Consider the following 21876-nt stretch of genomic DNA (forward strand, 5'->3'; position numbering starts at 1 on the left):
ACTGTGGCAACACATGCAGTAAATGTCTAAATAATCATGCGTCACCATTGTTTTCTAAATTGGCCACAAGAGCTCTCGCAGAATGAGCACACGAGCCTCCACCGGTGGTGATTGCCTTGTCCCAAGATGCACGCCTTATTTTGTCAGCCTACTCTTTCTGTAAAGGGGGCACAGCTATCGGAACTCTCTACCGAGTCATTTAAAATTAGAGACCAGCAGTAATGGTTTTAACAAAAGACTTAGCTAAAATCAAAACAACAGTGTTCACATGAATAGTTTTAATTGGTTGATTGCTTGACCATGTTGCCTTTGCTTCTTAACTCATAAATGTATTGATGAACATCACTATCTACATCGTTGCACCGTCTGATTGGACAACAAAATGACTGGCCAATACATACTGTATAGCACTTTGCATAAAAAATAATAATGTCGTAGAAGTATTAATTTAACAATATACATTGCAAACTACAGCCACAATAATAAATATTATATTAAATGACATTTTTGATGTAGCTCGTTGGATAGTATTACACTGCACCAGTGGTCATAATGTTTGGTGGAAATAGTATATGACTTTTTGAATTTAGGTCAAGTGTACAAAGCCTTCACATATTACATTTTAATCTCAGGACAAAAGCCCGCAGACATCACCTGTAGGCTACATACTTCAACTTAATGCTCTTTTTATGAAGCAGAATGAAGTCTTATCTGTGCATTCGTCTTACCTAATGTCCACCCCGGTGTTCTGCTCAGAGTGATTTCCTGTCTGTATGTGGGTCAGTCGCGTAGGTACAACCAGGGTATAAAATACGCTGACAGAAAGTAAATATTAGAATAGTAGTAGGAGCAGGATGAGCGTATGAGTGAGTGTAAAAACAATCAACTTATCCCTTCAACAATGAGTTAATTTCCTCCATGATGCTGTGTGGTTATTATTGTTAATTTGTCAGAGATCTACAGACACAAATTGACCATAAATCTACCTAGTTTTATGGAAACTCTGGTGTGATGTAGACAATTTTATGACTATTTCAAATACTGTATATAGTACGGTGCATGGCCTGGAATCCTGAGGTGTTACCAGGGCAGTTGAGAGACATAGTATCTCCAACGTGTCCTGGGTCTTCCCTGAGACCTCCTGACGGTCGGGCGTGTCCTGAACACCTCCCCAGGGAGGTGTCCACGAGGCATTCTGAATAGATTCCCTAGCCGCCTCATCTGAATCCTCTCAATGTGAGGAGCAGCAAGCTCTACTCTGACTTTCTCTCAGATGACTGTGATTCTCACCCTACCTCTAAGGGAAAGACCAGCCACCCTACGGAGGAAACTAATTTTGGCCACATGTACACACAATCTCATTCTTTTCGGTCACTATCCAGCTCATGACCATAGGTGGAGGTAGGAAAGTAGATCGACTGGTAAATTGAGAGCTTTGCCTTTTTTGCTCAGCTCCCTCTTTACCATGACGGACCAATGCTGAGCTCACATCAGGGTTCCCATCACTGTAAACACCACACCGATCCGCCTGTCGATCTCTTGCATGTTTGGTAAATACTGTAAGCGGATGATACACTCAAGAACAGGATATGTATGTAAATGTACTTTGATGTTGTCCAAATAGGGCCAGCACGTTGACTTAGTGGTTAGCATGTCTGCCTCGCAGTCTAGAGATCTGGGTTCGAATCTCCATTGAAATGTCTCTGTGTGGAGACAATTCTTGTCACCTCCCCAAAATTGCTCACACGTGCAAATGGTTGTCTACATGTGCCCTGCGATTGACTGGCATCCAGTCCAGGGTCTACCCTGCCTCTCCCTCTAAGCCAGCCGGGAAAGTCCAGCTGACAGGCGACCCTGATGAGGACAAACGGTGTAGTAATGGATTGATTAAAAGTAGGTCATATTTGTCCACGATCAGCGATAAAGAAACAGACTGAATGGAGTTTTATGACATTACAACCCAACTATAATTAAATATTTGTTTTTAGGCTCTCTCTTTACACTGTCGAGATATAATTATATAATGTCTTGTTTGACCATTTCGACATGACTCAATAATTCCTACATGGACCTGTGATGCAACAATTAAGAGCCATAAAACATCTGTTCAGCAAAGATTGGACTGTTAATAAGCAGAAGTCCAATGAGTCAGAGGTGAAGCATCTGCTCTATATCATGTTATATAATCAGTGGACAATTAAACTGTCTTCATGCATGAATGCAGAGTAGAGTAGTCACTTCTGCTTAGTTTAACTAATTACTTATATTATTTTTCTTTTCTCTACTGTCCTGTAGCAGACGGCTGATCTGCCAAGTGGTCTACTCGTGTAGGATTTGAAAGAATACAGGTGAATATTTGTCACTTGAAAGAGCTTTGGGGGGGTGTCAGAGTAACTTGATGAAGGTCATTGTTGGGAAAAATAAAACATACAGATGGTTTACCGTGGTGTGGCTGTTTAACGGCTAAGCCCCATCCTACATATGCAACTTTAAAGACTTATGTAGAGTCATGGCTTCAAATAATGGCAAGCCAAAGATGCCAATGTCTTTGGCCACACCTGCATGTACTCTTTTTTCGTGTGTATCTAAACTGGAGTCAAGGCTGGGTTATACTTTCCGCTCGAACGAGCTGCGCGGAAAAGAGCCGCTCGGAAATCTGCTCGAGAGAGGGTGTGTGACTTTATACTCCGTGCGGCATCTGCTCCCAAACTGCAGGGGGCAGTGTATCGAAAACACGCATCTACTACGGTACTAAACTAGAGCGGAAGAAGTTTGCTATTGTTTACTTGACTTCCCACATGGCGACACTTGCGTGCCTACTTCTTGAAGAAGAGGAATTGTGTTGTGTTCATTTGCTGCTGCGACAGAAAAGGAAGAGAAGGTGGTCCACTCGTCTTTTGAATAGGAGCGCTGCAATCGCAGCTCGTCATTCTTCCCACCACAGGGACTTGTACCCCGGCAGGACAATGTGCTTACAAAAGGCATGCTGAACACAGCACAATAAAATAAAACCCGAACAACTTGACTTAAAACACAACTTGTTTCAGTGTTTCATTATGCTTAAACTACTGTGCGTCAGGTTAGGCTGCCTCATATAAATGCCGATATTTCCGTACTTCAGCTGCAAGGATCTCCTGCTCGTCTGCCGTTTTTTCTACGTTTTTTCCACATAGTTAGAAAAATTTGTAGGTGTGCGGAGCAGGAATTTTCCCCATGAAAAGGGCCCCTCAAGGGGGCACGGGTGCAAAAATGACGTCATTTGCCCGCACGGAGCCTCACGGACCTCGCGGATGCGGAAAGCATAAAACAGCCTTAAGGCAGCGATGGAAAGATTTTTTGTTTTCTGAGGTGCTAAAGACCTACCTCTCTTTCACTGCTTCTCTCCTCTTGCCAATTCACCGCTGTTTTATGAACAAAACACATTTCGACACTGGATTCTTCAATATTGATCCAATTACAGTATATCCAGTATTTCTTTACTGTTTGCTGATAACCATTACCACGTAAACTGGGGGAGCCAACCCTTAACCCCTGACCTATCGCAGTCAAGTAGGCTGTGGTCGGGGGAGTAGGCTCGAGAATCCAAGACTTTTGGCCAAGAGGAAAAGAATGCAGAATTTTAAAAGCCCCTGAAATGACAACATCAGTGATTTTGTAGAGGGTAGGAATCTATCAGTATGGCACATCTTTACTTGGGAATATTTGCAAATGTACTCCAGATTAGCAGTGCAACTGTGTAAAGCCCTCCTCGCCTCAACCCAAAAACTTAGAATATACAGTATACTGTGTGTGCTCTGACTGAGGCATTCCAGATGTTTATCTCCTCCTCTGGTGAAGCCTTTCTTTTGTTTATTTATGTCATGATGAATTAAAAATCTTGTTACTCAATTCCCATCACCTTGACTAAAGACCAAGCTGGAACTGATGAATTTAAGATTCTTCTTTTTTCTTGGGGTGATGTGCTTTCTTTTTATCGCTGCTTATCTTTATGATGTTCTATCTTGTTTTCATCCATAGTTGCCAACTTGACAACTTTGTCGTCAAATCTGGCGACATTCCAAACCCCCTTGGCGACATATTTTCTCAAAAGCAACTAGTGACTTTTTCTGGTGTCGTTGGGAGAATTAAAAGTGAAAGCACATGTTGTGATGCAGTTTATGTTCTCACTGAGCAGCGGCAGGTGCTGCTGAGAGGTCCGCCCTGACCCAAAGCAATCACAAGTGCCCAGTTAGCTCCCGCGGCACAGTGAGAGCTATCTATCTATCACTCATGCGTGAGGCGTAATGCTGCCGGGGTGGATCTCGCCCTGTTTTACGGAACGGGATCTCAAACGTAAATGGTTCTTAACCTTTATTAAATTACTACTCATTACACTCAAGCCTCATTTGGACTCGGTCACTTACCTGTCAGAGTGTCAGAACGTGTGATGGAAGAACACGGTGTGATAAATGAAACAAGTAGTTCTAACTGCAAGATAAAGGGTGGAGTCTGGAGGCCAGTCCAGATGTAATTATTAGATTATTAGGTTGACTTTTGAGAGGCGTTGGCTGACATAAAATATTTTATTTTGATGAAGTGATTGCCAATTTCAATCAATCAAGTGTATTTGTAGTTCTAAACATAATTAAGGTTTTTTTACTCACTTTTTTGCCTCTCCTACAAGATTATGCATTTTTCCTACATCATTTGTTACAACTCTGATGGCAAATAATATGCAAATTAGATGATGACATCATCTAGCAACTTCCAGGACAGCCAATAGCTACTTTTGTTATTGGCAACAGTGGTTTTACCTGTCCATAATAAGGCATGCTGTATCTTTGAGAGCCCGATGTCTGGTCTTTCCATTATATATACTGTATACAATATATTTAAAAAAAAAAAACATGTCCCACTGTGAGATACTACTGAGTAAACGGAAAGAGCAGATTTTATTTGAAGTTTATAGTTTATTTTATATTAAATGTAAATCTTCTTGTAGTAATGTTCAGTTAGCTCCATATGTATTTTGATAAAGATTTTTTGATGATTTTGCCTTTTAACACCCCCACAATTGATTTGAAATAAGACAGACGATCAAAATGTGATTGAAATGTAAACTGTCAACTTTTAGCTAAGTCATTTGTCATCCTCCATTTTCAGGGAATCAAAAGTTAAGACAGGAAAACAAAAGATTCTTCAAATTGGCCAAAAATGTGGCCAATTTAAACATGTTTTATATTATATATTTTATGTTTATTTTAGGACCCAAATATTTTAGATTTTCTATACATTTCATTACTAAAGACAAAAATGAAGCCCCACAAACAAGCAGCAAGTGAAGGTGGCTACCGTGAAGGCTTGAAAGGAATCTCCAGCGTGGAAACTTGATGTTGACGGGCTCCAGACCTCCGACAGCCATTAACTACAAAGCATTCTCATTCAAGCGTTAAAAAGTATGGTTAGATTTACAATAATATCACTTTGTCCAAAGTATGATTCAGCCCCTGAGAAATGAGGTACTAGCGGTTTTACTAAAATAATAAACATTGATTGGCAAATGACATAACTCCATCTTCAAGGATTGATTACTTTGTTTGTCACATGCAGACAAATCCAAACATAATTTTGTGGTTGTGTCGTCCCACTGCCTGATAACCATCTTGACGGCACAAACCATGCTCAGCTTCTAACGGCTTGAGTCAAGATCTTGGTGATTTTCTTGCCCATTGAGGAGAAAAACCTGTGGAGGGCAGAGTGCTTCTTTCGAGGCGTAACAAGATGGCGTTCCAATATGGAGGTGAAGTAGGCGCTGATGAGGTTGCTCTCAGGAGATGAATATAGACAAATCACAATCTTTGTTGCACTGCCCCACTCTGTCAGCAGGTCTTTGAAGATGTCCTTAACCAGCATGTCCACGTCTGTGAGGAAAAAATCAGCACCCTTCACTTCAGCCCAGATGCACTCGTGCAGATGCTCGACGATGGTCTCGGCTTTTTTCTCAGTAAAAAACAAGCGCACATTTGAACTGGCCTCCTCCAGGATCTTCTGCACCAGGCTGTGGACCATCATCTCCTTTTTCGTCAGTGTACGTGTAGCATCTTCCACATGGTAAAACACAGCATTGCTCTTTTTTTTCTTTTCCTTTATAGGGACACCTGAGAGAGCAGGCAGCCCATGATCCATGTCGGCAGCCAAGCTTGAACCAGGTAAAGCTCCTTGCTGCTGTGAGCCCACCATCTGAGCGTCGCTATATAGGGCGGGGGTCAAGATCTTTCAAGCAAAAACTTAAAAGTCATTAAAGTCATCAAAAGAAAGCCTTAAAATAGTCTCACATCAAATCATGCGTATAATCGCTCAGCAATTCAATGATGTCAAAGATGGCGCCCTCCGTGGCAGACGTCTCTGTGACACTCTCCCGTGTTTTTCTATTTTTTGCTATTTTATTGTTCATTTTGGACATTCAACACACTCATGCAGTACATTACAACAGAGAGACACTTTTGAACATCGGCAGGGTTCACCACGAACTTTCATTTAGCCTCTCAGACTTTGCCTTTCTTCTGCGCCGAGAGAACGCAGCAGCCTGCGGGCCTGGTGAGCTGAATACCCGGCGAGCAAAGCATCCGAGGCGTAAACGAGGCAAGCGAGCCGGCCTGCATGCTAGGCTAAAAGCTAGAGCGACGAGGCCACCGCTACCAAGCCTGCTGCTAGCCAACGTCCGCTCTCTTGAAAACAAGATGGACGAACTACGAGCAAGGATTACAGCTCAACGTGAGATCAGGGAATGCTGTGTCCTCACCTTCACAGAAACCTGGCTGACGGAGGATATACCGGACTCGGCGATCCAGTTGGAATCATTTGCTGCTTACCGGGGAGATCGGACTTTAGCGTCTGGTAAACACAGAGGTGGCGGTGTCTGTGTTTACGTAAACAAACGGTGGTGCACAGACGTACAGACGATGGAAAAGCACTGCTCGCAGGACATTGAGCTTCTGATGGTGAAATGCAGACCTTTTTATTTGCCTCGTGAGTTTAGCGCTGTGTATTTAACTGCTGTTTACATCCCACCACGAGCTAACACTGCTAATGCACTAGGCCTCCTGCATGACATCATTGATAAACACGAGACCAAACACCCAGACGCTGTATTTATTATATCTGGCGATTTCAACCACTGTAACCTCAGGACTGTCCTCCCCAAATATTACCAGCATGTGAGCTTTCCCACAAGGGAAAATAACATCCTGGACCAAGTCTACTGCAACATGAAAGGTGCTTTGAAGGCTGTTCCAAGACCCCACTTTGGTAAGGCTGACCACATCTCTATATTCCTTTATCCAACATACAGACAACTTCTTAAAAAAGCTCCCCCTGTACGTACAGCAGTTAAAGTGTGGAATGAAGAAACTGATCAAGTACTTCAGGACTGCTTTGGCTGCACAAACTGGGATGTGTTTAAAACTGCAGCGGGGAGGGAAGATTGTACTGTTGATTTGGATGAATATGCTTCTGCTGTTACTGGCTACATTAGCACATGTATAGAGACTGTTAGCACCACCAAGTATTACAGAAAATACCCTAACCAAAAACAGTGGATGAACTGTGATGTAAGGGCTAAGCTACGTGCTCGTTCGACTGCATTTGTCATGGGCACCGCTGATGACTACAAAAAGGCCAGATATGACCTGAGGAGGTCCATACGAGAGGCCAAAAGACAGTACAGACAGAAGCTGGAGGGCTACTATTCCACCTCAGACCCTCGGCGCATGTGGGCGGGGCTCCAGCACATCACAGACTATCGACAGCAGAGTAGCGTAGCCACGTCCAGCCAAACCACACTTCCTGATGAGTTGAATGAGTTCTATGCCCGCTTTGACACCCAAACTCCTGATGAGCAGAGAGGGTGGCTGAACCTGGGGAGCACACAGGACTCACCTCTCATGGTGACATCAGCTGATGTGCGCAGGGTTCTAAACAAAACAAACCCACGAAAAGCAGCAGGGCCAGACAACATCTCAGGACGTGCACTTCGGGTTTGCTCATCAGAGCTAGCTGATGTGCTTGCTGACATATTTAACCTGTCGCTTGCACAAGCATCTGTACCGACCTGCTTTAAGTCCACCACCATAGTGCCCGTACCCAAGAAGAGCAACGTGACCTGCTTGAATGACTATCGCCCTATAGCACTCACTCCTATTGTTATGAAGTGCTTTGAAAGAATAGTCATGACCCACATCAAAAAGAGCATCCCGGCGGAAACTGTGGACCCTCTACAGTTTGCATATCGCCAGAACCGGTCCACGGATGATGCAGTCAACACTGCCATCCACACAGCCCTTTCTCACCTACAGGGCCAGGACACATACGTCAGAATGCTATTTATAGACTATAGCTCTGCTTTTAATACAGTCAGCCCCCACAAACTCACAAATAAGCTCCTCACACTTGGCCTGTCTCCCTCCCTCTGTAACTGGGTGTTTAACTTTCTCACAGGCAGGCCCCAGTCAGTCAGAGTCCACAACCGCACATCCAGCTCAAGAATTGTGAGCACTGGGACCCCACAGGGGTGTGTGCTGAGTCCACTCCTCTACACGCTCTTCACCTACGATTGCGTGGCCTCCCAGAACAACACCAGCATCATTAAATTTGCGGATGACACTACAGTCATGGGACTGATCACTGGTGGTGTTGAAACATCATACAGAAGAGAGGTGGCGGACCTCATAGCTTGGTGTCGTGATAACAATCTCCTTCTCAATACAGATAAGACTAAAGAGATGATCATCGACCCAAGAACAAGGGAAAAGGAGCCACATAGACCCATGTTTATTGATGAGACTGAGGTGGAGAGGGTGAAAACCTTCAAGTTCCTTGGCACACACATCAGCGAGGACCTCACCTGGTCTCACAACACCCAACAAATTCTGAAGAAGTCCCAAAGGAGACTGTACTTCCTGAGAAGACTGAGGAAATTTGGCATGTCCACCACAATCCTGAGTTGCTTCTACAGATGCACTATCGAAAGTGTCCTTACCGCCTCCATCACTGTTTGGTACGGTAACTGTACAACACGTGATAGGAAGGCACTCCAGCGGGTGGATCAAGACCTCACAGAACATTGTTGGGGCAGCCCTCCCCTCACTGCAAGACATTTATAAATCTAGAGTCCTACGAAGAACACACAACCTCATCAAGGACAGCACACATCCACAACACTCATTATTCACACTCCTACCGTCAGGCAGACGCTACAGGAGTTTGAAGTCCAGGACCACAAGGCTGGCAAACAGCTTTTACCCACAGGCCATCAGGCTTATCAACGAAGCACTCGCACACGCCGCACGCAACACACGCACACACTCATAGCACTTTATTTATTTATTTATTTATTTATTTGTATTATTTGCTTGTATTAATGTCTCTTCTGTTGTTGTTGCTTAATTTATTGGTATATATGTTTGTGTTTATGTTTCTTATGTTCTTATTCTTTCTTGTGTTTCCTTTCTTTTCTTGGGAGTATGAACAGAATAAGATTTTCATTGCATAGTATAACTGCTGTTTTACCATGCACATGACAATAAAACTCTTGAATCTTGAATGTCAGTGTTACATAAATACATGTTCCTTTTTTAGATTTTTCACAATTCAATTGGTCACAAAATGTTCTTCGAAGATTCGAACAAGTGTTATTTCTACATCATCGGTCAGTAAATGTCATTATCAAGGTACAATACTATCGAAATGAAACTTGGATATAACTTAAGAGTAGTCAATGTACAGGTTGGAAAGCAGTATAGATTTACTCTCCACTCAAATATGATTAAATTACTATATCTGTCAATGTACAGGTTGGAAAGCAGTATAGATTTACTCTCCACTCAAATATGATTAAATTACTATATCTCACAGTGAAGTAAGCCAATTTGTGTCGAAAGTGTCAAAAGCGTCTCACTGCCTTAATCATTCTAGATTGTTACTGGATTTTATTCCTTCATGACGACATCACAAAGATAGTGGATGTACTTAACCACCTTCCGCATGAGGATGCCCTACAAGTTCGGCTCCCTCGAGCCAGAAGCTAAAATATTGAAATCATGATACTTTCAATTTCATTGTAGGTCAGTACTGTGTAAAACGATGAGTACATTGATTCAACAGCTTTGATTTAGTGGTGCAAAATTGCCCTCACCCCTATGTAAATAGGCGAGCGTTAGGACCCTGCGATGCAGTGCCCGTTTGCCTTCCATACGTTGACGTAACAATGGCGGTGTTTACATGAGTGCCACTGTCGACGCGTTGTGACCGGCGAACCTAACCTTTGACGTTTGTTCTTTATACATGGTCAGTAGATATATATTGTCACCGTGGTTATAGTTATACTTGCTGATGGAGCACATCCGACTACCAAAGGTAACTGCAAATCAGATTGTGGTGATCATTTCCGCATTTCACCCCCACTGACGCTAACCCGTGGTGAGCTGTCACACTAATGACTGTGAGGTTTTATTATAATAAGACATATAATAAGAACATCCATACAGTCTCCTCTTAAACAGTGAGAGCCAAGTAGACCGTAATGATGATGATGATGCAAAGCAATCCAGGCTCCAGCTGTGCCAGAGGTGATTGACGATTACGTCATGCAAGGCTGATTGTAGTGATTTATTCCTTTTTTGCCTATTCCAGGTGCAGAAGGTCAGGCTGCTTGACAGAGTGTTCCCCAGAAGGAGCAGGGTGGGCACCCTCTACCTGACTGCCACTCACACCATCTTTGTGGAGAGTGATCACTCTGCTGAAATGCGCAACGAAACATGGGTAGGCAGCATGAAGGGATGTACGCAAACATATGTTGAATTGGCAGGTTCTTGCTTGCTTGCGTTTTGAAGCATGGATCAATCATGTACTTCTTTTTGTCTTATTAGGTGCTGCACAGTTTGGTTTTTAGTGTGGAAAAACAATCACCCACACCATCAGGATGCCCCCTCCTGATACATTGCAAAAACTTCCAGGTTCTACATTTTGTCATTCCTCAAGAGCGAGAATGCCATGATGTGTATGTGTCCCTGCAGCGGCTCTCTCAGCCAGGTGAATTGCTTGCACTCGATCGCATCACAAATTACTACTGTCACCAAGCATGAAAAAATGACCTGCATGTTTCAAAAAACTTTGTTTTTTTCCTTTGAAGTGTGTATTTATTTCAACATTTTTTACACCCTGCTTGCATTGGGGCAAAGTCGAGCAGTTCATAATGGAGCTGCAGTGAAAAAGGGCAGTTGGCACCAACTCACATTACAGTGCATTACTTCCACCTGAAGGACTGGAATGTTGGTATATAGCACGGCACATCCTGATTTTTCCAATCAAATAAGTCAATCAAATGGTGTCTGCCCCCGCTTCACATAGCTTCACAAATCACTCAAGTTTCTCTAGTTGTTTTGAAATCGTTGAATGGTTTATAGCACATTAACAGGTCTGTGAAAGTTCCTGGTGTCATCATGACAAAGATACAAAAAAAAGTTTTGCCAAACTTTGTTGTATCATATAAAAATGTGAGATGCTGCTCCTCAGACTGGCATCTGAAAACTTTATTTAAACTATATTTATTGTTTCCTTACAGAGAGTTATGAAGAGCTGTATTGTTTTTCCTATAAACCGAACATGGATGAGAAAGAGAGTGGACAGGAATGGGACTTTGTGGACCTGAGAGCTGAGTACAGCAGAATGGGACTCCCAAACTCCCTGTGGAAACTTTCCTTCGTCAACCGGCGCTACAAGGTCCAGGAGCTGACATCAGTGACCAGGCACATGATCTTCATACAACTGTGGACCTTGACATAACTTACGTGTGTTTATTTTTGTAGGTGAGTGACACTTACCCTGCTGAACTCTTTGTCCCTGAGTCAACCACTCCTTCGGTCATCGCAGGAAGCTCCAAGTTCAGGAGCAGAGGCAGATTTCCTACTTTGTCATACTACTCCAAAGACAATCATGTAAGTTGACAGCATATATATTTTTGATTTTGTGTGCACATTAGATCTCCGCTTTTCACAGGGGTTATGATCAGTGACCACTTTACAATATGGTACACAAAAATACAGTAGTTACTGAGAAACTAATGACTAAGGCACATAAATTTAGAGTAGTTACTGAAGAACTAATGAGGAACTAATGACTAGAGTAGTTACTGAGGAACTAATGAGGAGTGGTTAGGGTTACGTAGGTTCGTTCCTCATTAACTACTGTAATTTTGTGTCCCTTATTGTAAAGCGTTACCCCACAAGGGAATGGCGAAAAATTGATTGATACGCCCAAAAAATTAATTGACACAAGGCTGTTCCCAACCCTTCTGCTAGCTCGACGTTAAGGTTCACCTCCAATTTTAGATCAACATTTGCAATAAAAGTGAATGTTGTAATTATTTGATTAGATTAAAGCTCCCACTCGCTCTTTAATTGCCATTGTTCACTTGTGACATAATCCAGGTTTAGATATGCATCACACACTTAGGAAACGCTTTTAAAGTATAAAATGTATAGGTACTGACCACTAATGAATGATCCATTAACAGAGGGCCGCATGCTGGCCTAGTGGTTAGCATGTTGACCACATAGTCAGGAGATTGGGAAGAGCTGGGCATCTCTTTGTGGCGTTTGCATGCTCTCCCCGTGCGTGCGTTTTCTCCGGGTACTCCGGTTTCCTCCCACATTCCAAAAACATGCATGTTGGGTTAATCGGCGACTCTAAATTGTCCATAGGTATGAATGAATGTGAGTGTGAATAGCTGTTTGTCTACTGTATATATGCCCTGCGATTGGCTGGCGACCAGTCCAGGGTGTACCCCGCCTCTCGTCCAAAGTCAGCTGGGATAGGCTCCAGCATACCCGCGACCCTAGAAGATGGATGAACAGATGGAATTGGAATCACGGTGTAGCTTTTAGCCTGGTCATCATACTAGAACAAGCAGACTAGAGAAGGTGTTTATCCAAGATGCGTCTATATAATTCACAAATTACAGTCGTTACTGTAATTCCAGTAACGACTTAAGCTCATATATTACCTTGTGTTCACCTTGCTGTAAATTTTGACGCTGGTTGGACTGTCGAAGCTAGTGCTTCCAAAGCCAAACACAACTGAGGTGTGTTCAAGGACCTCCAAAAAAGGTGTGAAATCTCAACGCTTGATGTAAAAACATTACCAGTGAAGCATAAAGACATAAACATGCAAACATTGGTGGCTTTTTTTAACAGCGGTACATGTAGGCTGTATATTTGATCTGTATTTGATCTGTATTATATTTATCATTTAGTTTTGACTTACAGTATGAGCAATAAGATGTGTTTGTTATGGAAAAAACTTCATATTTTTGTAAGAAAAAAACATTTCTTTTAGCAGGAGTCCACGATTTGGAGTGCCGTTAAAGCTGAACTGCGAATGTGAGGGGGATCCATTGTATTTTTAATTTTTCAGTAGGGAACTCATTTGCCACTAGAAATGTTTCTTCAACCAGTCTGAGGATGTAAATGCATGTACTAATTCTTCTTGCTACCACATTTATTCTTGCATCCTTTGTTTCTTGACAAAGGAAAAAACTCAGTTTTTACATGCTCACTTCATTCATTATGGCTGCAGGCCAATGTTACTAACTACAGTGCTAAGAGGCACTGATTAAAAAGGTTTTGAGGGAAATACAGCACAGCATGCTGAATAAATGTGTTTAAATGTTCCTGTGGTTCAGTCAGTAATCCAATCTGACTTCTGAGTCAAAGCATCAGTACTTCAGTTATTCTCATAAGCCCTAATGCTGATATTTCATTCTGTTGGTCCTTGATAGAACAGTTGAGTGTTTTATGAGTGTTAGGTCAACTTCCCAGGGTTGAGGGTCCAGTGCCTCAAGCCCAAAACATACAAGAGTCTTAAGTTTGGTTCATTGGCCTAGAGGGAGAATCACATAATAATTCTTGGTCTGGTCCCCCTGTGGCTAACAAATGGGAGATATGAGAAAATGATTCATTTTAATGTGTGTCAAGAAAAGAGCTTTGGATATTTGTTGGTGTTTTTCTTTTCCCCCAAACCTCCTTGTAAAGTAATAAATGCCTTTTAGATGAACTTAATGCAACTGATGGCTAGAAAAGATGTTAAGCTTTTTCTTGCCTCCTCCCAGGCTGCCATCTGCCGTAGCAGTCAACCCCTGTCAGGCTTCAGCGCTCGCTGCCTGGAGGATGAGCAGATGCTGGAGGCCATACTGAGGTCCAATCCCCGCAGCGACTTCATGTATGTGGTGGACACCAGGCCCAAGGTGAGCCCTATGAATGAAAGGACACTACAATAACACAAGTCAGGCAATATTGTGCTGTATGTTCAGGTGCTTGTTTTTTAAACAGCATTTTTGCAGCTGGAAGGATGTCCTCACAGAAACTTGTGGAAACATTTTAGGCTTCATCAGTATCATGCAACTAAAACAGTAGGGGTGTCCTGATACAACTTTTTCACTTCCGATCCGACCAATATTGCAGCCTTGAATATCAGTTGCTACTGATATAATCCGATATCACGGATCATACCTACTTTTGTGTGGAATTAACAAGTTATAGTGTGGAATGTTAGAAAAGGCTTGCTCAAGTGGTGTTACTCAAACAGAGAACAATAATCCGCAACAGTAGGTATCAGGAAAAACTGACCCGTTTACTTGTTCAACTCATTCAATACCAAAGGCGTACTCCATGCTGAACACATTAGCACACGTTGTGATGACGCAGACTCTATCAGGCAGCTGCTGGATAGACGTGCTGGGGCGGAGTCTGGTATCGGAGATTTAGATGACTGTTATAATCCCACACTCGTTTTTTTTTTATATCAATACTGGATCAGGACACCCCTATTAAACAAACAAAAAAAATCTTCTTACACTCTACCAAATATCTTTCTAGTTGAATGCGATGGCGAATCGAGCAGCAGGAAAAGGCTATGAAAATGAGGACAACTACGCTCACATTAAATTCCAATTTGCCGCCATCGAGAACATCCATGTAATGAGGAACAGCCAACAAAAAATGCTAGAAGGTACAGAAATTCTACACAAATTCTTACAGAGACATTTGTCGTTGGAACATTTCCTTGGCAGTGCATCCATCACTGTCAGGAATATTTCATCACTTCAGTGTTTGTGGAACAAAGTGTATATTATTTGGCATCATCTTAAGAACTTTGTTGTTTCTTTACATGACTGCAGCACAGCCCCATGTTATCCCTTTGGCTTTCTCACATGCACTCAGCCAGACTGCACCCGGCTGCAATCAGGCCTCAATTGAGCCCACTGGAGAATTTCTGGGTATTGTGCTGGGGTTCGCTGAAGAAGACTTTGAGTCCATCTGGGTTTTATTTCTGAGCTATTTTGGTTTCCTGGAGTGTACAATCTGCGACCTACCCCCCAAAGCAAGACAGAGGGCGTGAGAATGATGCGATTTTTTTGTCTGAAAAGCTATAGCTGCTCTCCGCTTGTTATAACTCTTGCCGTCCTGGCAGCGCAGAAGATCTTAAGACGTTGAGACAAAGCCTGTGGCCTTTAAAGATTGCTTGTGTGTCCTGTTGTGCACGTATATAGAATTTTGAACTCCCCCACCCCCCGCTTGGCAACATCAACATAAATGGTTAATTTAGCTCGTAGCAATTCTGTCTTTAGTTATCAAAGTAAAGTTTGAGAGAACCTGTTCGCCTGCTCACTCATAGACCCAAAAACACATAAATGTGCACAAATTGGGTGTTAATGGAAGTAACTTCTATTTATCAGAAAAAAAAAAACATCACACGTGAGGCTGAATGCCACCTGACACTTAAAAAGAAGTGTATTGTTTAATAAAATGGATAAGGTATTCCCTGTGTTTTACCACTGAGACAGCTGTGTTGCTCTTCCAGTGTGTGAGCTGCGTTCCCCCTCCATGTCTGACTTCCTGGAGGGCCTCGAGAGCTCAGGCTGGCTGAAGCACATCAAAGCTGTTTTGGATGCAAGCATCTTCATCGCCAAGGTCAGTATGGAGGGTAATCCCTGCTGTCTGCTTCATCACTACTCACAATATTAGCTTGTTAGTGTTGCATCATGCATGTGTACTTAGTGGTTTACTCGTACAATTACCACTACTAAAAATGACAATTTACAAAAATAAGGGTATGCATGAAATGTATTAAGGAGTATTCTGAAGTCGATTTTTGTAATTGAGGTCAGATTTAGAATTTTCTTATTTTCTTTAAAAAAACAAACAAAAAAAGTTTGAGAAAAGGAGCCAAAACTCCCACAAAAGTGAAATTAGCCCAGTAACTTCAGCCTCTCTTATGATCAGCAGGTATTAGGTATAATCCATACAGTATTATTAAATACACCGATGAATATGTTCTATGTATATCTTTTATTTCTCTGAACACATACATTCGCACAATTGCTTCAAAGCCCTGCCGACTAGAATAAAATCCTTTTATTTTCCTCCTCATAATGCAGTCAATAGGGTATTTGTGAAATTTCAAAGTACCAAATCCACTGAGATCAAGAAAGTACAGTAGTCTCATATACTTCCTTCTTTTGTATTTTTTTTTTCTTGTAATTTTTTTGTGGACTTTTGAATCTAATCCCCTAATATCAAAATTTTTTACTCTGGCCCTAATACTGTAACGTAAACAGTTTTTACCATTCAACAACACTATAGGCGGCATCAGCATTAACAATATGCTCTAATTTTCCTGAGCTCTCAGACCTATACCATGTGGTATGGATTAAAAAAGTTCAAGTTTGGTGATGAGTGATGTGTTTGTGTGCAGGCTGTTGCAGAGGAGGGTGTGAGCGTCCTGGTTCACTGTTCAGATGGTTGGGATCGTACTGCTCAGGTGTGCTCTGTGGCCTGTGTTCTGCTGGATCCTTACTATCGGACCATCAAAGGACTCATGGTACATACACTGTAAACTCTATATCTTTGTCTGTTTTAATATTGGATATTAATATATTTGGAGTATGGAGTATTGTATGAATATATACAATGTATAGACAAAAGTAGTCTTTACTTGGTCATTACACATTCAGAATATTATAGAAATCCTTGAGATGATCTCCCCTTTGCAGCTTTTACAGTTGACATATTATGGGAATACTTTCTACAAGGTTGAGGAGTCTGGTCTGTGCCAATTTTTTCTTTTTCTAGTCATACAATTGTTAAAATGTTTAAAGATTTAGACTTTCGTTATTTAGGGGCTTTTAAGGGGCCTAGTGCAACTACTGATTGATTAACTGATTAAGTGGTGGAATAACAATGGACAAAAGATACAACTGTAGATATTCTGCCAAGATCAAGTGTGCACCATTACTTTTATTCTGAGTGGATTTAGCAATATTTACACATACATGTTTTTTTTTCTTTAGGTTCTCATCGAGAAAGACTGGGTCTCATTTGGCCACAAGTTTTCTCACAGGTGTGACTTGAAGGCATTTTGTTTCACGGCATTGATGGTTTCCTTGGGTTTGGTCTAACGCTCTTCACCTCCTGTACAGATGCAATCATCAGGTTGGAGACCCTAAAGAGGTGTCTCCCATTATAGACCAGTTCCTGGAGAGTTTATGGCAGCTGATGGAGCAGTTTCCCTGCGCCTTTGAGTTCAATGAGCGGTTCCTCATCACCATTCACAGCCATATCTACTCCTGCCAGTACGGCAACTTTATTGGAAACAACCAGCGGGAGAGAATAGAACTCGGGTGAGATCTTTTTTTTTTCTGCTGATAACAGTGCTCACATATACCTTTTATGTATATACAGTTGTCCCTCACCACTTTATGGTTCACATTTCTCATCTTCCCTCTATCACGGTTTTTCAAAACTATAATTAATAAATCATGCTGTTTTGTGGTTGAATATGGCCTATTATTTTTTTTAATGTGTATTGAAGCAAATTTTACATATTTTTTTACCTAAATTAAGCATTTTCAATCTTAAAACTGAATAAATAAAATAAAATACAAATATAAGGCATTCAGAAGTCACATTATATAATAGCAAACTAGCTTGCTCCTTCCATCCATCCATTTTCTAGATATGCCACCTATCCTCACTAGTAAGAATGTAACAATTACCGGAAGTAAGCAACGGTAAAATCTGACACTGTATGTGCTGCTTTTTCATATGATATTGGGTGTATTTTCATTCATATACATGTTTGGTAGGTAGATTACTTTTCCTCTTCAATTTCACATTGTATTTATACTGAATGTTGGACCACTTCGACTCATACGACTGCTTTGAATGTCAAGTCCAACTTTAAGCCTTTCAAACTCATGGATTGGAGCTTCAGGACAAGATAAAAGGTATGTAGGATATAAATTCACTAAATTCACTATACCTATCTGCAGTTGAAGTTTCATTAAAATCTGATGGTGCGAAATAGGTTAATTTTGGCCCGGAATTACTGTGTACATGCATTTTGTAGTGTGGCTTGGAAACGAATACAGCGTGCTGCTGCACAGTGGTGGCCAGGGGTGGCCACCCCTGGTTACTCTCCGGACACCTCACTGGCCATTTCGGGTATTAACGTATTGCCACCCGTATGTGAGTAATGGTCTCACCTTGGCCACCCCCAATGAAAAATTTCTGGCTCAGCCAATGCTGCTGCTGAGTGCTAATTAATTAATTCCACCACAGGAGATATGTGATGTTACACATTGGTATTGGCATCGACTGATATCGGTATCAGCCGGAAGGCAAAGCTCTCCATTTACCGTTCGATCTATGTTCCTACCCTCACCTATGGTCATGAGCTTTGTGTCATGACCGAAAGAACGAGATTGCGGATACAAGCGGCTGAAATGAGTTTTCTTTGTAGGGTGGCTGGACTCACCCTAAGAGATAGGGTGAGGAGCTCGGTCATCCGGGAGGAGCTCAGAGTAGAGCCGCTGCTCCTTCACATCGAGAGGAGCCAGCTGAGGTGGCTCGGGCATCTAGTCCGGATGCCTCCCTGGTGAGGTGTTTCGGGCATGCCCAACCGGGAGAAGGCCCTGGGGAAGACCTAGGACATGCTCGAGGGAATATGTCTCACAGCTGGCCTGGGAACGCCTTGGTGTCCTCCCGGTGGAGCTGGAGGAGGTAGTCAGGGACCGGGAAGTCTGGGCTTCCCTGCTAAGACTGCTGCCCCCGCGACCCGGACCCGGATAAGCGGAGGAAAATGGAATGATATCGGTATCAGAAATTGAGAGTTGGACAATATTGGTTATTGTCAAAAAAGCCAATATCTGGCATCTCTCCTAACTATGAAAATATTCCATTTATAAAGAAGGAATTCTACTTCAAATTGAGTTGTTACTGTCGGATCTGGAACCAATGAACCGCAATAAGCGTGGGATTACTGTATATACACATAAGGTTTCTTTTGTCCGGGTTCATATTTGACCTTTCCCTTTCTTAATCTGATGACAGCAATTTGATATTCATGCAGACTTTGTACGAGGACCCACTCTTTATGGAGTTATCTGTGGTCAAACCGTGCAGACTACACCAACCCCTTGTACAGACCAGACCACAGCCAGACACAGGGCCTCCTTAGGCCATCTACAGCCCCCTGCTGGTTTAAGTATGTAATACCCATATACAGTAGTTGGTAAAGCACAGTGGAATCTCTAAGGTCAAACATAATCCGCTCCAGGATGCTGGTCGACTTCCAATTTGTTTGGATTTTGAAATGTATCCATAGAAATGCAAAATAATCTATCCCAATTCTTTGCAAACATTTTAACGTTCTTAATTATCATGCAAGTGTAAAAATAAGTTAACCACAGTTAACATTATTAACAGTAAACCAACGCTCAGCCTTACCCTTAATCATGAAGGCAAAATGCAAGAGTGAGCTGCACTGTGAGTGCGCCTCACACCTCTTGACTTACCTGTCAATCAAGTGTAAAAAGAAGTTAACCACTGTAAAACACAATGCATGCATAGACATACTTAGTTAATCATTTGCTGACTGAATGGCACACATGTGCCTTGCACAATAAGATGATGTGTGTACTTTGACATTTTGCACAACTTTAGAGTCACTTTTTTCCGCAATTAAATGCCCTCAGATGCATTTTGGCATTTTAGAGGTTTCACTGTATTTTTTTTTTTTTTTTTTTTACTGTTTTTGTAAACAATGACTTTGTCGTCAACTCAGGTGTTTTCAGTTTGTGTGTTGAAAAGCTCTTGTCTTGCAGATTTTGGAGGGGTTTGTACAACCGGTTTGACCGTGGCATGCATCCTCGTCAATCTGTTGAGGATTACCTGCGGGCCGTTCAAGAGGAAACCCAACAGTTAGAGGAGCTGCTTGCCTCACACAAGCAGGTCGGCTGGAATCATTTCATTTGTTTGCCTTTGATGTAAAAAAAAAAACACTGAACCTTTTCTGATTTTACATGGTCAACAGAAAATTGCTGAACTGGAAGAGGAGCAGGTATGCCGTTGTACTCGGAAAGCCACCACTTATGATAAAAGCCCCACAGCCTGGGTTCTTGGTAACGACCTCAACTTGGCAAACACCCCTCAAGATTACACCTCAGGATTCCTCACCAGCAGCCCCTGTCAGCCTAAAGCGCCACGCAGCGGCCTGACCCTCTCGCCCCAAGACTTGAACCGAACGTTCGACTCCAACCACTCCAATGGCAGCGACCGGGAGTCTGGGATAGCGGACCTGAGCTGCCGTTCACCCTTCAGCGAGGACAGCACCAGAGATCAGGACTCTGACGATGCTGCCTAAATAAATGTAGCATGTGGTGGAAGATGCAACTGGACTGAACAAACACTACCTACATATGCACTAAAAAAAAACAGGCTATTTGCTAATTTCAGTCAAAAGTCACCGTCAGATTCCATAAATAAGTGTTGTTTGCATGGTGTTGAACATATACTAGTTGAACACTCTTTACTGGAGTTTACCACTAATGATGGAAGTGTCAGAAGGATGGAATATTTCACCCTGCCTTTGATATTCGGGGCCAAATTAAACTGATACTATGTGCAGACACCGTTTAAAATAGTGAAGTGCCAAAACACTTCAGTGTGCATGAGCAGTGGATGTTTATGTGCATCCCTTCTTTTATAATCCATATAATCTTTGTTGTATTTATACAGCAGACATTTTACTTCACAGGCAAAAAAAGACAAGACCTAACCGAATACAAGTAGATGCACCGCTACAGATGGGACTAACTTGAATCTGATTCAATCATGTTGTGCGGAAAGAAAGTGTGATCTTAAACAATATTTAAAAAAAGGGCCGGTAAGAACAAAATCAACTTGTGATGCAAGGTAAATATGGTGTTAGTCTTTACATGTTTCATGGTGATTGCTCAGGACCGAAGGTGTTAATGTGTATAATGTGTTTGAACAAGGCTGGAGTAAAAATTGTCATCGGGCAGCCACTATATTGAACAGTTTCCTTTGTTAATGATGACTGATGGAGAACATGAGCATGCGAACACAAAGTATCACTGTGTTAGGAGAATCTATTACTGTACTGTATAACATTGCCAATGAACAATGAAGCATGCAAATATATTTTTGTACTGTTTTTTTTTTTGGTTGTTTGTAATCTTGCTGGCATGCATGTCATTTTTATTGTATCGAAAAAGTTTACATTGTTTTGCCCGACCTCATCAGAGCGGTTATTTGTTCATGTGGAATTAAGAGTCCCTGTAAGATATATTATTGAATTCCAGTATTGTTGATTGTAATTTTTTTGGGAAATAAAATAAGTTATTACCCTCACCTGTCCCAATTACTCCCCATTATTATGCTCACTGCCAAATGGCTCAAATTCAATAAAAAGTATAGCGTCATGTATAAGTTGTATAGCCTGTATGGATGTAGAAATACGCATCTATATGGATCTGCTCCC

General features: G+C 42.0%; 1 protein-coding gene across 6 annotated transcripts; it reads left to right on the forward strand.

Moving 5' to 3' along the window:
• Nucleotides 1–5683: 5683 nt before the first annotated feature.
• Nucleotides 5684–21755, forward strand: mtmr7a (myotubularin related protein 7a). 6 transcript variants are annotated; one of them, XM_054792527.1, is made up of 15 exons: nt 5684–5779; nt 5866–6188; nt 10669–10797; nt 10905–11067; nt 11600–11757; nt 11844–11972; nt 14144–14278; nt 14910–15042; nt 15895–16004; nt 16789–16914; nt 17384–17433; nt 17513–17713; nt 19444–19578; nt 20198–20324; nt 20407–21754. In XM_054792527.1, the coding sequence occupies exons 3-15, from the start codon at nt 10780–10782 to the stop codon at nt 20734–20736; spliced, it is 1815 nt and encodes a 604-aa protein (XP_054648502.1). In that variant the 5' UTR covers nt 5684–5779; nt 5866–6188; nt 10669–10779; the 3' UTR covers nt 20737–21754. The 6 variants fall into 6 exon arrangements, with proteins under 6 accessions (XP_054648502.1, XP_054648505.1, XP_054648500.1 ...); XM_054792525.1 differs by lacking the exons at nt 5684–5779; nt 5866–6188 and adding exons at nt 10178–10455; nt 10524–10604; XM_054792530.1 differs by lacking the exons at nt 5684–5779; nt 5866–6188 and adding an exon at nt 10173–10392 and having other exon boundaries at nt 20184–20324; nt 20407–20552.
• The last annotated feature ends 121 nt before the right edge of the window (nt 21756–21876 follow it).

The sequence above is a fragment of the Dunckerocampus dactyliophorus genome, chromosome 11 (assembly GCF_027744805.1).
Source record: "Dunckerocampus dactyliophorus isolate RoL2022-P2 chromosome 11, RoL_Ddac_1.1, whole genome shotgun sequence".
NCBI classification, from domain to species: domain Eukaryota; kingdom Metazoa; phylum Chordata; class Actinopteri; order Syngnathiformes; family Syngnathidae; genus Dunckerocampus; species Dunckerocampus dactyliophorus.

Coding starts and splice junctions, on each gene's coding strand:
- mtmr7a (XM_054792531.1), top strand. CDS start 10,369: ATGGAGCACATCCGACTACCAAAG. Junction 10,798..10,904: donor AAATGCGCAACGAAACATGG/GTAGGCAGCATG, acceptor TTGTCTTATTAG/GTGCTGCACAGTTTGGTTTT. Junction 11,758..11,843: donor TCGTCAACCGGCGCTACAAG/GTCCAGGAGCTG, acceptor TTATTTTTGTAG/GTGAGTGACACTTACCCTGC.